The sequence below is a fragment of the Mytilus trossulus genome, chromosome 6 (assembly GCF_036588685.1).
Source record: "Mytilus trossulus isolate FHL-02 chromosome 6, PNRI_Mtr1.1.1.hap1, whole genome shotgun sequence".
Lineage (NCBI taxonomy): Eukaryota > Metazoa > Mollusca > Bivalvia > Mytilida > Mytilidae > Mytilus > Mytilus trossulus.
Genome location: NC_086378.1, coordinates 64,265,407 through 64,281,149, shown reverse-complemented (window position 1 = coordinate 64,281,149; position 15,743 = coordinate 64,265,407). Strand labels below are relative to the sequence as shown.

General features: G+C 33.2%; 1 protein-coding gene across 8 annotated transcripts in view; it reads right to left on the bottom strand.

Annotated features, from left to right (window-relative positions):
• Positions 1-817: 817 nt before the first annotated feature.
• LOC134721676 (GATOR2 complex protein WDR59-like) overlaps positions 818-15,743 on the bottom strand; it is a 42,720-nt gene continuing 27,794 nt past the window's right edge. For 2 of the 8 annotated variants that reach the window (XM_063584830.1, XM_063584829.1), the window contains exons 23-27: positions 13,649-13,759; positions 6,480-6,624; positions 5,564-5,706; positions 4,620-4,727; positions 818-2,609 (exon numbers count right to left, since the gene is read on the bottom strand). In XM_063584830.1, coding sequence (XP_063440900.1) covers positions 2,470-2,609; positions 4,620-4,727; positions 5,564-5,706; positions 6,480-6,624; positions 13,649-13,759 — 647 coding nt within the window. In that variant the 3' untranslated portion in view covers positions 818-2,469. Of the gene's footprint in view, positions 2,610-4,619; positions 4,728-5,563; positions 5,707-6,479; positions 6,625-13,648; positions 13,760-15,743 lie in introns of those variants that run through there. The other 6 variants (XM_063584832.1, XM_063584831.1, XR_010107906.1 and 3 more) reach the window with 4 other exon arrangements.

Genomic DNA, 15,743 nt, shown 5'->3' with positions numbered 1-15,743 from the left:
TGCAATTGCAGTCAAATAATTTAGACCGTTGGTTTTCCCGTTTGAATGGTTTTGCACTAGTAATTGTGGGGCCCATTATAGCTTGTTGTTCAGTATAAGCCAAAGCTCTGTGTTGAAGGCCATACATTGACCTATAATAGTTTACTTTTATAAGCTGTTATTTGGATGGAGAGTTGTCTCCTTGGCACTCACACCACATCTTCCTATATCAAATTAAGATTTTTTCAGACCATTCAGCATTTGGTATTTAACTGCACACCTTAATATCATACTGATTTGTCTGAGAAGTTAATAACTGTATTGAATGGACTGAATTTACCACAGTGGATAAGTTTGAAAATTGAGTAAAAGACTGACTTAAAAAGATTACTGTTCAGACTTTAAACCAAGGTTGAGATAAGATGATAATTTAAGACTAAAATTAATTTACTATTGAAATCATTTATGACATTAAGAATGAACACTTGAAAGAGTTAGTACTGTAGAAACATTACAATTCCTTCAGTACCAATTTTCAATTATTTTATGAGGATAGCAGAACCATAAGTTTATCTGATTGAAAAGTAACAGTTTCCTTTAGTCTTGTGTGCAAACTTAGTCAAAACATTTATATCAAGTGTCCAAATAAAGACATTCTATCCTAAATCCATGAAACATTGATTTGGACGAATATAGATGAATTATGACCATACCTATGCTGTGTCCTAGATGTATGTTTTAATTGTGTTGATTGACAGCTATCTTCAATATATACCCCAGATAACTTTATCTATAAAAGTATTCTATATCTGTGTTGATTATGAAATATCAAAAGCAGTATAACAAATATCATTTATTACAACAAACAACTTTGAAAGACAATGGTATTACATTACATAACATCTTAAGTATCATTCTGTCAACCTCATATTCATAACATCTATTCAGATAGATTAACAAATCTGTCATCTTTAAGCCTCACATTGATACCATATACTCTCAATATACTAACATTACGATACATCAGTCAAATTAAAACCTCACATTCATAACATCTACTCAGGATATATTAACATAACATCTATCAACTTTGAATTCACATTCATACCATCAACTTAGGATATGACATAACATCTGTCAACTTTGAATTCACATTCATACCATCAACTTAGGATATGACATAACATCTGTCAACTTTGAATTCACATTCATACCATTAACTTAGGATATGACATAACATCTATCAACTTTGAATTCACATTCATACCATCAACTTAGGATATAACATAACATCTGTCAACTTTGAATTCACATTCATACCATCAACTTAGGATATAACATAACATCTGTCAACTTTAAACCTCGCAGTCATAACTTCTACTCAGGATATATTAACATAACATCTATCAACTTTGAATTCACATTCATACCATCAACTTAGGATATAACATAACATCTGTCAACTTTAAACCTCGCATTCATACTATCAACTCTTGGTATATTAACATAACATGTCAAGTTTAAATCTCACATGTATACCATCAAGTCAGGATATATTAACATAACGTTTGTTAACTTTAAATCTCATATTCAAAACATCAACTCAGGAACATAATAATAAGCATATGTCATTTTAAAATCTCACATTCATACCATCTACCCAGAATATATCAACATAACGTTTCTCAAATCTAAATCTCACATTTATACTGTTTACTCAGGATATATCAACATAACATGTGCAACTTTAAATACACATTTATACCCTCAACTCTGGATATATTCTTAAAACATCTGTCAACTTGAAACCTTACATTCATACCATTAACTAAGGACATATTAACATAACACCTGTCAACTTTAAACCTCACATTTATACCATCATCTCAGGATTTTTTTTCTCCTAGTGATTATGGTTCTTCTCTTATAATACTGATCAGTATTAAGTGTTTAAATATAAATGATTTGAAATATGATTGTGTCAAAAGTTAATCAAGTAAACAAGAATTAACAAGCAACATTTACTGCTTAACAAACTCTTTCAATGACTCACAATACAAGCACTCTGTTAACATATAAGACCACACAACATCCCAATCCATCTTCAAAAGGATTACATAATAAATATATCTTCCTTACTAGAAACATTATATAATACTGTGAAATTATTGATTTTTTTTTTCTTTCCAACAGTTCTCGATAGATTAGTAGCTTACACATTTAACTTTTCCACAAAACCACAAGATAAAGGTAAACCTATATGCATTAATTCTTTCCCATCAATCCACAGAATGGCACGAACAACTTATTTACAAGTCCTTCCTAATTTTCCTTCTAATTCAATCTTCTAACCTCCAAATAAAAGTCTCTGACACATTTAACTTTACCACAATTCCTCAAGGTTAAAGTGAAACTTTATGAAGAATTTCTTTCACAATCATCCTAACAACTGTAATTACCCAGAGTAACTAGGTAACAAGTCCATAATATCTACTGTAAAGTAATATGTATTTTGGCTTTTAGACACTGACATCCACATCCTGTAGGACATTCATTTTCTCTTTTAAACCACTCTGTTAAGTGTGCAGTATGACCACCATGTCCACATGCAAGACAAAAATTTGATAAACCTACAACAAAAATATTTTAATTCTTACAAATATATATAGTAAATTGATTGATTGTTTGTTGTCTTAGCGTCTCTTTCAGCCCTTTTGGTTATTTCATGGAGCCTAGTTTTTATTGGTGGAGGACCTTCTACAGGAATACTTTATTTCACCATCATTAAGGTTTGGATTTTTTTTAATGATTATTCAGTTTATTGCACAATTGGTTGTTTTAAACAAATACCCTAAAAGGTACAACTATTCCAAATATTCGGAAAACTTTTAAATCTATTCAATTGAGATCGGAGACAAACACACCTGTAAAGTGGAAGGGTTTGATCTCAAACCTTAGTGTTGCTAGGCTTGTGGTCAGAGGGTTAAAATACTTAAGACCTCTCAGCCACTGATTCCTCCAAAATATACACGCCTTATAAACCATTAAAGTCTTAAAGACAATTCACAATTTTTTTTATTAACTTCTGTGTACAAATCTTCATTTGCAGAATTGTTATGTACATGCATGAAATATTTGCCACTAGATGTTAAGCAACCAACAGTCCTTAATCATTTGCAGATAATGAACAAAATTATGACTTGTGGTCAAAGATACAATAGCTATAATCCAAAAAAGGTTCATTACTCCAGAATTAGTATTTTAAATAACAGGGGCAATGTTCTTGAACAGTAAAAGTCAAATATGACAAAATCAACATTATTCTTTTTATTTATAGTTTCTGACATTTGTGCTTAATATTTTTTTTTTAAATCAGTTAACAGGTACTATAACTTAAATTGTCAATTCCTAAATGTTTTAAACAGTATGTGTCATATTTGCAAATATCAAATTTAACCTGAATGTCATATTAAATGTTTTAGTGTTAAAATTTTAAAAGGTTAAAATGTATCCATAAATTTAATGTTTAGAAACCTAATAAAATCCCAATAACTTAAGCAATAAAACTGAAATTAATTTTGAACATTAGCAGTAATATACATCGGTAATATACATCTTCTGGAATTTTATTACTACAAATGATTTGGTGTAGACACATTTTAGTAAACATCTGTAAACAAGAGAAGACATATATTAACTTGGCTTTTTCAATGTAATTTTATTTTGAATAGTTTTTACAATTGAGCGGACAAATTGTTGACCAAATAAAGTCTTTGACTGTATATCCATGAACACCCTTTGGTAAATAGAACAAAGACCATGGAAGGCAACTACATGTACAAAATGTTTTAAAATTTTGATGAAATCTGTCAACTTAAATCTCACATGGTTTCTTATTACTTCTTATTATCGCCAGTTTACAAAATTTTCATTTGATCTTGCTGACTGATAATTTCCATTCTCAGCTGAGTCGAGTGATATGAAAATTATCAATAGAAACTAAGGGGGCTCATGGAGTTGCTTATGATATTGACATGAAGTTGACAACGTCGTCATAGGTAAATAGCAATAAACAGATTATCATTGGTCATTTCAACTCAATTGCTTTTCTCACTTTGGCTGTACCAGCTCATGTTAGAAAATCAATTTGTTGAGATGATCAACCAGAATCTATAATTATCACTCAATTTAACATGTTGAGAGGCATTTTTTAATAAATGAATAAATGGATGCTTCAATTCAATTAGCAAATACTATATGCATATTCAGTACAATAACATTTTTTAAAAAGAGACATGATTACTGGAAATTCTTATAGGTAAACTTAGACATACTGCTGAGTTGGATTTTAAATGTGCTAGCTCACCTGGGCCTGTGTCATAAAAATTTACTCAGTAACCAGAGTACTGATGTTTGTGCTTATAACACCACATTTAGTATTTTGATCAGGAAGAACTGGAAAGGGGAAAAAATGAATGAACGAAGAGAAATTTATAATGCATTAAATCAAATCTTAAATTTGAATTAAATGACAATAGTGTTGGTTTTTACGTCAAGTTTTATCCACTAGCATTGCCTATATTTAAGCTAGCATAAAAATTTTAAAAAGCAAATTTCTATCACCTTTAAAATATACTGACCTTTGACTCCTAAATGACAAATTGCACAATTGAATGCTGGGTATTTACATGATAAACATTGTGATCCACGGACTGGCTGGCTACAATTGTAGCAATATACACTGAATTCTGAAATAAAAGAAATAAAACAGGAGTGAAAATAAATAATAAACTGTTGACATGGAGATGTGTTTTGTACAAAATTTTCAATTTTCAAATGATTTAGTAGACGATTACAAATGTTATCATTTTGAGAATGTAAAACAATATATCAGAGAAAAATACAATTAAAAAGTATAATTACATGTATTGGATACATATGGACAGACCAACAATTTTGCCTCACTTCTGGAGATTAGTGGTAGAAAAATGTGTTTTCAAATCAAGTTTTTGATTTTATTCTACTTGGTTCTAACAAATATGATGCATATATCTAAATAAATATTGTTAACCCTTTCCTCCATAATGATGCCTTTCGACGCCTGTGTAGTGACTCAGTTGAAATGCATTGTCTGCATAAAAACTTAATCAGACTTAAAAAAATTGAATCTAATATAAAAAGGATATTCATGAGAATATCTCACTGGAATTTTATTGATGAAATATTTGTTTTCATAAATCACAATGTATTAAAATACTTTAAACCTGATGATTTTTTTTTATTGAAAAAGTCCTATGCAAATCAAGTATGTAAAAAAAAAATATCAATGGAGGAAAGGGTTCAGGTACTTTTCAATCATCTATCCAATGCAGAAAAAAAGTTTGGATTTTAAAAATATTCTATCAAGTACACAGGTTGTCACAAAGATAATGATACCTTCTTGCATGTTTTAAGTCAGGCAAAAGTGCCAGAAGTCTATATTTTTAAAAGCCCTTTTTAAGAAATTTTAACTACACATTGTACATGTTGTATGTTGTAATTGTTTAGAACAAATGGTAAAAATTGTAAAAAAATCTTTACTCACCAATTCCTCTGTGTTCTGGTGGAGCATTTGAAACAAATTTCATCACTTCTCTACTTTGGTTCTTCAAACCCCAGCAGTCAAGGATGTTAGCGTAACATCTCAAGTATTCATCATACTTGTTCTTATCTACGGGATCTAACATTCTGTAAAATAGATAACACAAACAAATGCTTAATTAAAATATTTTTTTTATAAAAATCTGAAAATTTTCAATATTTGATAAAAAATAAGGCAAATACTTTTGAAACAATTCCCCACTTTATAGCAACACCAGCCATCTTGAATGCCAAACTGGAAACTATTTTAAATGTGGACAATATAAGGATTATTCAAACCTGGAAAGGTGAACTTTGCATAGAATTATTCTAACCTAGTTATAAAGTATCTCTGCTGATTATAATATCCACAGAAAACTTGACCTATGTTTTGTGGCAACAAGTATTGGGCTGCAGCCAGGGCATGAAAATGTTATGACAAAACAGAGCCTCAAATGGCAATCTTGAATTATAGTTTGGACTTTGAAAGGACCAACAAAGGATCATATCATTGAAGTTTTGTTCCAAATGACCAGGTTGCGATTCCAAAAATGCAAGCTGAAAATGTCATTAATTTTGTAAGAACAATGATTGGTAGACAACAGAACATGTCTCAAATTGACAATTTAGGCCAAGTGAGCTCAAAATATATGTACTAAGATTATATTACTTGACAAAATCATAAGTAAATACTTTTGCTAATGAATAAATTATTGCGAAAAATGCAAAAGGGTTATAATCGCAATAATTTAGTCTCCCATTTTGAAATTTTTTATATGAATCAAATAGGATTTTTCTCAATATTGCAAATTCAAATCACAATAACAAAATTTCAATAATAAATGCATGCAAATAACTTCTCACTTTATACTTTTTTTTACCTGCAATAATTCTCATGAGATGTCTTATCGAGTTGTTCTTGTCTTTCTTTCACATCCTCTTCTTCTTCCTCTAATTTGAAATCATTGTCAATGGTGTCAATTTCAAATCCAGAATAACTGTTTGATCTTTTAAGTTTCATCACGCCTAAAAGTGTTCGAAAAAATCTATGAAAACTTTTAGTGATTAGAATTAAAGAGAAGTGGGGTTCATGTTAATAATTCAACAAAAACTTAACAATAATATGTTCTCGTTTTGCTGAGAAATACACCAATTTTGCAATACCCATGGTGTGCTACAAAAATTAATTTGCATAATTTTTTGGTAAATTAATCTTATTTTCTACCACAGTTTGGTGCATAAAAACAAAACTCACCAAAAATCCCTCCAACTCATTTTCATTTTGAAAAGGCAAAAAAACAAAATACACCTTTTTTTCCTATTGAAAATTTCAAATTTTCTTTTAATAATATAAAATTATAGATTTCAGGACACAATTTCTGTAGAGTAAAACTGATAAAATCAATTAGTAAAAGTATTAACTACAAAAGAGAAGCTCTTGTTTGCATTAATACCCAAATAACCTACATGCTACAGATTATTTCAAAATTAAACAGAAATGAAAAGAAACCAAACCAAAAGACAGACAGATATAGCCTACATGAAAAACATTTATAAAATAAATTTATGAAATACTCCCTGATATCCCAAATGGTCATGTTTTTGTATCACAAATATTCCACAACCAAAACGTGTCATCACCCTCAGAAAGCTTTCCTCATAAAAATGACAAATATAGAAGTCAAGACATATAATGATCAAAGGCCCCCCCCCCCTTTTTCATGGGAAAAATTTAGTTGATAATATCGGGAATCACTAAAGCATGACTGTAGCGGGCCACCTCTTATGGTTGTCAGAGGGGCCTCCTCTCATAAAGTTCTGGATCCACAACTGCAAGACAACTTATTCTAAAAGAGGCTACCCTTAGTGACAACATGGAAACACAAATGCATAACAGCAGCTTTGCAGTATGAAAGTGTTTTTTAGGAGAATTCTGCTGCACATGTTTACAGCTAATTACTGGTATGTTTTAAAAAAACAAAGGTTTAATTTTTGTTTACAAGTTCTGACTTTGATAAATGATTACCGATATCAAACAGCGGAAAAACATTTCTTGTGGTAAAAAACCCAACAAAGGTCAGTTTTATACATGTTACATGTTTTACAGGTCAATTCTATGCATGTTACATGTTTTAAAACAAAACTTTGAAGAAAAGTTTGGTTTATCAATTAATTTTGAAAAGAATCTACAAGTATGTTGCAATTATGTCAAGCTCTTTTAAGCAAAGGGAAAGCTGAATAATGAGATAATTTTAACTGATATAACTTGATACCAGTTTTGGTTTGAAAACCCCAAAATTCACTCAGATCAAAAATTAAAGTAGCAGGTGAACATCTTTATGTCATTTAGCAGAATATGTACAAGTTTGGTTGACTTCTGAGGAGTTTGTTTTTAAGGCATTGCAGTTGAACAAAGTGTTACATGGGTGTGCAGGAAGTAAAAAGTAATCCACTAGCAGCTGGCACTGGCAGGCAACACAATAATGTTTTGTGGTCACAAATTCATAACTGTCATATAAATACCGAACATTCTGGGAGAAGCAAGCATAAGAAAAAGTGAATATGAAATTGTTTGATGATGAGGGTGATGATGGACGACAAATTTAATGCCTATTCAATACACCTTTTTAATATAATATGAATATTAACCCTGTTCTATGTACTACACAGAAACAGTAAGCCTTAGATCCATTATTCTGAGTAGACCAATCTTTGCTCTTATTCCATAATATTACTAGCTATGGGGAACTGTAACAAATACTAATTCTAACATCTTATGGGTGTTCCAGTTTGATTAAAAACCCACAACCTCCTCCACTCATATCGAACACACTACCAACAGACCATAGTTGGTTGTGAGATAATAGGACTTAGGATTTTTTTTCAAAAATAGTATATTTTGGTATTTAGTCCTTTGTGGAATTTGGTGTTAATGGCAAATCATTGATAATGTTAAATCTATTCACTACTTTCCTAGTTCTTGAGTATTTAATGCTTGATATATTGTATTCAGACTAGTCTTTTTTTCTATGGTCCGGCTGATTTCTCTTTGACACATTCCCCATTTTCATTCTCAATTTTATTTTGTTGAAAACAGTATGTTAGCAATGAAATGTCCTCTTGCTTTTTTCTTTACTGAGTTTATGTCTCCTTGATGTTTATTTAACAACTTATGATTTTTATTGAGCTGTTCTGATGGTTAGTGTGTGACCAAAAATAACCATTCCCAAACTATAAAACTAGCAATTTGAAGATCTGTCTTACAAAAATCCCTTTCTTTACCCCACTTTTTGATTGGTTGTACTAAACAATAAATTTTGGGCAGAACATTAGATAAATTGGTTGGTAGCATGTTAAACTCATTCTTAAACCATGACATACCTTGGTTGGTTGGTTAGTTGGTTGTATCAACTCAAGAAGTTAATGGTGTGACAGGATCCAATACACAACCATAACATACCTTGGTTTGATGTTTGGCTGATTGTTTTGGCTCAGAAAGGTAAGGGTGTGAAAAGAACCCTTCTCATACCATGACATACCTTGGTTCATTGGAAGGTTATATAAATTCAAGAAGGTAAGGGTGTGGCAAGATCCCATACTCAACCATGTCATTTTTGGTTGTATTAACTTAAGAGAGTTTGGGCAATTTGTTGTGACATGATCTTATCCCAATATAAAATGCACTAGTTTGTTGTATTAACTCAGAATGGTTGAAAAGACAAAACCACTATCCCAAACCAGGACATCTTTGTTGGTTGGTTGGATTCACTCAAGAATGTAGTGTGACAAGACTCAATCCCCAAACATGATACATGTATACCTAAGCTGGATGGTTGTATTAACTTTGGGATAGCGGGGGTGTTACAAGACCCCATCCCCAAACATGACAATCTTGGTTGGTAGTATTTACTCAGCAAGGTTGTGGTGTGACAGGACCCACTCCTAAACCATGACATACTTTGGTTGGTATGAAATAGGAGGCAATGGGAGTTTTTAACTACTTTGACTGGCTGTGCAGAAATCAGGTGAGGGTGTGACAAGAAAGACCCTATTCCCAACAATGACATACCTTGGCTGGATGATTGTTTAAGTCAGGAAGGTTATGGTGTAATGACATCCTACCCCCAACCATAACATACCTCAGATATTTGAAGTAATAAACTCAGAATGGTTAGAATTTGACGAGAAACTATCCCCAAAAATTATGTTCTTTGGTTGGTTGGTTGTATTACCCTCGAAAGTTTTGGGCATGGCAAAACCGCACCCCTAACCATCATACCTCAGTTGGTTTGTTGTAATAACTCAGGAAGGTAAGGGTGTGACAAGTTCTCTTCCCCATATATAATACATAGCTTGGTTGGTTGAATTAACTCATGAAAGTTGACATAAAAAAACACCATCTCCAACCATGACATATCTTTATTGGTTGGTTGAATTCTTTCAAGTATTGTTATAGTCAGAATTTGACAAAACCCCATCCCCAACCAAATACCTTGGTTCATATGGTTGTATCATTTTGGGGGAAGTAGTTATGTTATAAAACCTCATCTCCAAACATAGCATTTCTTGGTTGGTTGGTGGTATTGTCTCAGGAGTGTAAGAATATGACAAGACCCTATCCCCAACCATGACATACTGTAGTTGGTTGCTTGTATTAACTCAGGAGTGTAAGAATATGACAAGACCCTATCGCCAACCATGACATACTGTAGTTGGTTGCTTGTATTAACTCAGGAGTGTAAGAATATGACAAGACCCTATCCCCAACCATGACATACCTTAGTTGGTTGCTTGTATTAACTCAGGAGTGTAAGAATAATGACAAGAACCTATCGCCAACCATGACATACTGTAGTTGGTTGCTTGTATTAACTCAGGAGTGTAAGAATATGACAAGACCCTATCCCCAACCATGACATACCTTAGTTGGTTGCTTGTATTAACTCAGGAGTGTAAGAATATGACAAGACCCTATCCCCAACCATGACATACCTTAGTTGGTTGCTTGTATTAACTCAGGAGTGTAAGAATAATGACAAGAACCTATCCCCAACCATGACATACCTTAGTTGGTTGCTTGTATTAACTCAGGAGTGTAAGAATATGACAAGACCCTATCCCCAACCATGACATACCTTAGTTGGTTGCTTGTATTAACTCAGGAGTGTAAGAATAATGACAAGAACCTATCCCCAACCATGACATACTGTAGTTGGTTGCTTGTATTAACTCAGGAGTGTAAGAATATGACAAGACCCTATCCCCAACCATGACATACCTTAGTTGGTTGCTTGTATTAACTCAGGAGTGTAAGAATATGACAAGACCCTATCCCCAACCATGACATACCTTAGTTGGTTGCTTGTATTAACTCAGGAGTGTAAGAATAATGACAAGAACCTATCCCCAACCATGACATACCTTAGTTGGTTGCTTGTATTAACTCAGGAGTGTAAGAATATGACAAGACCCTATCCCCAACCATGACATACCTTAGTTGGTTGCTTGTATTAACTCAGGAGTGTAAGAATAATGACAAGAACCTATCCCCAACCATGACATACTGTAGTTGGTTGCTTGTATTAACTCAGGAGTGTAAGAATATGACAAGACCCTATCCCCAACCATGACATACTGTAGTTGGTTGCTTGTATTAACTCAGGAGTGTAAGAATATGACAAGACCCTATCGCCAACCATGACATACTGTAGTTGGTTGCTTGTATTAACTCAGGAGTGTAAGAATAATGACAATAACCTATCGCCAACCATGACATACTGTAGTTGGTTGCTTGTATTAACTCAGAAGTGTAAGAATATGACAAGACCCTATCCCCAACCATGACATACTGTAGTTGGTTGCTTGTATTAACTCAGGAGTGTAAGAATATGACAAGACCCTATCCCCAACCATGACATACTGTAGTTGGTTGCTTGTATTAACTCAGGAGTGTAAGAATATGACAAGACCCTATCCCCAACCATGACATACTGTAGTTGGTTGCTTGTATTAACTCAGGAGTGTAAGAATATGACAAGACCCTATCGCCAACCATGACATACTGTAGTTGGTTGCTTGTATTAACTCAGGAGTGTAAGAATAATGACAATAACCTATCGCCAACCATGACATACTGTAGTTGGTTGCTTGTATTAACTCAGAAGTGTAAGAATATGACAAGACCCTATCCCCAACCATGACATACCTTAGTTGGTTGCTTGTATTAACTCAGAAGTGTAAGAATATGACAAGACCCTATCGCCAACCATGACATACTGTAGTTGGCTGCTTGTATTAACTCAGGAGTGTAAGAATATGACAAGACCCTATCCCCAACCATGACATACTGTAGTTGGTTGCTTGTATTAACTCAGGAGTGTAAGAATATGACAAGACCCTATGCCCAACCATGACATACTGTAGTTGGTTGCTTGTATTAACTCAGGAGTGTAGGAATATGACAAGACCCTATCGCCAACCATGACATACTGTAGTTGGTTGCTTGTATTAACTCAGTAGTGTAAGAATAATGACAATAACCTATCGCCAACCATGACATACTGTAGTTGGTTGCTTGTATTAACTCAGAAGTGTAAGAATATGACAAGACCCTATCCCCAACCATGACATACCTTAGTTGGTTGCTTGTATTAACTCAGAAGTGTAAGAATATGACAAGACCCTATCCCCAACCATGACATACCTTAGTTGGTTGCTTGTATTAACTCAGGAGTGTAAGAATATGACAAGACCCTATCGCCAACCATGACATACTGTAGTTGGTTGCTTGTATTAACTCAGAAGTGTAAGAATATGACAAGACCCTTTCCCCAACCATGACATACCTTAGTTGGTTGCTTGTATTAACTCAGGAGTGTAAGAATAATGACAATAACCTATCGCCAACCATGACATACTGTAGTTGGTTGCTTGTATTAACTCAGGAGTGTAAGAATATGACAAGACCCTATCCCCAACCATGACATACCTTAGTTGGTTGCTTGTATTAACTCAGGAGTGTAAGAATATGACAAGACCCTATCCCCAACCATGACATACCTTAGTTGGTTGCTTGTATTAACTCAGGAGTGTAAGAATAATGACAAGACCCTATCGCCAACCATGACATACTGTAGTTGGTTGCTTGTATTAACTCAGGAGTGTAAGAATATGACAAGACCCTTTCCCCAACCATGACATACCTTAGTTGGTTGCTTGTATTAACTCAGGAGTGTAAGAATAATGACAAGAACCTATCGCCAACCATGACATACCTTAGTTGGTTGCTTGTATTAACTCAGGAGTGTAAGAATATGACAAGACCCTATCCCCAACCATGACATACCTTAGTTGGTTGCTTGTATTAACTCAGGAGTGTAAGAATAATGACAAGACCCTATCGCCAACCATGACATACTGTAGTTGGTTGCTTGTATTAACTCAGGGGTGTAAGAATATGACAAGACCCTTTCCCCAACCATGACATACCTTAGTTGGTTGCTTGTATTAACTCAGGAGTGTAAGAATAATGACAAGAACCTATCGCCAACCATGACATACTGTAGTTGGTTGCTTGTATTAACTCAGGAGTGTAAGAATATGACAAGACCCTTTCCCCAACCATGACATACCTTAGTTGGTTGCTTGTATTAACTCAGGAGTGTAAGAATAATGACAAGAACCTATCGCCAACCATGACATACCTTAGTTGGTTGCTTGTATTAACTCAGAAAGATTAGGATTAAACAAGACCTCATCCTCAGCAATGACATACCTAAGTTGGTTGATGGTATTCAATAAATTAGGTTATTGTGTGACAAGACCCATCCCCAACTATGACATAACTTAGTTGGTTGGTTGTATTATCCCAGATGATTAGGTTTAATTAGTTCCCCTCCCCAAGAATGACATATCTTGGTTCATTGATTAACTCAGGAAGGTTAGGGTGTAACAAGATCTTTTCCCTAACAATCACACATCTCGGTTGGTTGGTGGTATAAACTCAGGAGTATTAGAATGTGACAAGACCCCATCCCCAACCATGACATACCTTGGTTGGTTGGTTGTATTAACTCAGGAAGGTTAGGGTGTGATGAGACTTCTGAGAGAGGTGGTGATAGCAGGCTAACAATATCAGCTAGCTTGTTGGCAACAGGAAGAGCTATAATGAAGCAAGGTTAGTGGTGATCAAATAAAATGAAATCCAAACAAAATGTGATAATTAGTAACAAAGTCACTCTAGTAAATTTCAAAGTGATATTTTTAAGAATAATCTTTATGAAATATTAATAGCTTTAGTACATTTTTCAATGATGACAAAGGTTTTAGTAACATTGTTAATATTTTCCACACTCAATAGAAGCCTGTTTCGCTCACCACACACCTGTTGCTAAGCAGTAATGCAAGTCAAATGTTCTCAAATACTAAAACAATAATGGAAAACATGTTCTCTAGCTGCTAGACATTGTATTAGAAATTTTACAGATTTTATCCCTTTGCCCTATTTTAGGAATTATTCAATCGGATGGTCTGTTGGCCAAGTTTTGGTAGCTTCATAAGATTGATATACTATTGCAAATGGAAATATTGCTTTGTTGTATGACAGAAAATGGACACCAAGTAACGGCAGTACATCACGCTGGCCTTTCAGTCAGGTGAGCTAAAATGTAGTAATTTAACATATACCGCAACTCAAAGATAATTTTGTTAATAAGAGTTAATTTCATCATCAAAACACACAGTGTGTATGTTAACAATATTATATATCTTTCAACATAAGAGCAATGTAACAGTAGCAATAATTACCCTTAATAGCATATTAGTAATCATAACAAATTCATTTAAAAAGTTTTGCATTATATCACAGGTGTAAATAAAATACAGTTTCTTGGTATGGTTAAAATTTATATCAAAAGGTCGAGGTTTAAATGAGAGCAACACTTTTATATCAAAGTCATGTTATGAATAAGCTGCAATAATTATAGGTTGTAGCATCTAGCAGAACTACTATAGAAATAAAACATAACAATATAGTTGATAGTGACTTGATACTATAAACTGTGGATTCATTAATATTCGTTGGATACTAATTTTCGTGGGAACAGGGGAACCACGAATTTAAATACTAACAAATTGCCAATTTTCTGAAGAAATGTAAGCAGACTTTGCCAAAACCACGAAATTAAATATCCAGAAATATGCAAGCTTTACTCAATCCACGAAAATTGGTACCCACAAAAATAAATGAATCCACAGTATTCAAGATTATCCATTCAATGTACAGGGGATAGCTAACTATACATTAATAAAAGTTTTAAACTGATCAGACAATAGAAAAGTTAAGATTATGTGTGATGTATCATGTAGATAAAAATAATAATAAATATAGATTTCCTAAATGTTACTTCACATGAAATTTCCAATACACAATAGCTTATAGAATTACCAAGTGGACCTACTTTCGGTCAAAATCAGAATTCATGCTTGAAGACTCCCCCTCCTTTCCCTCATTCTCTTTTCATTAACTCATTTGCCTAATCTTGGCTAGAAGCAGATAAGTTCTGATCAATCAGATTACTTCATGGGGAATTTGCAAAATTGGCAGTTTGCACTTTTTTTTGGTATTTTACTTTTTCAGAAATTCCTGAAATTTGTGACAGAATTGAAGATGCCCTCTATTTACAAGGCTATATAAGTGAAAAAGTATGTCACTGTGAAGTTGGTAGTTTACATTATGGAACTCCAGACAAATGACTATGAAATTGTATTTATACAAGAATGTGGTATTCCACACCTACAAACTAACAAACAATAAACATTTTAATTATGAAATTTATAATGATTCTCAAGGAGGAGGTAGGACAAAAATTTTATAAGTTTGCTCATTCAGAAGTAAATATATCAAATATATCTCACTATTTCATGATGAAGTAGACATATTCATCTAATTCATCTAATACAACAAAAATAAGAAAAAAACCAAAGATTTTCAAAATAATTCTGAGTAGGTCCACAGACTAACTTGATTACTTGTATTATTTTCTTTTCCTTTTTCTATTAAGCATTTTATATCAAATTAAAAGAAGATTTAAATTTAGAAAACTAAACTAAAGTACAAAGCATAAACAAACGTTAATTGGTTGAAA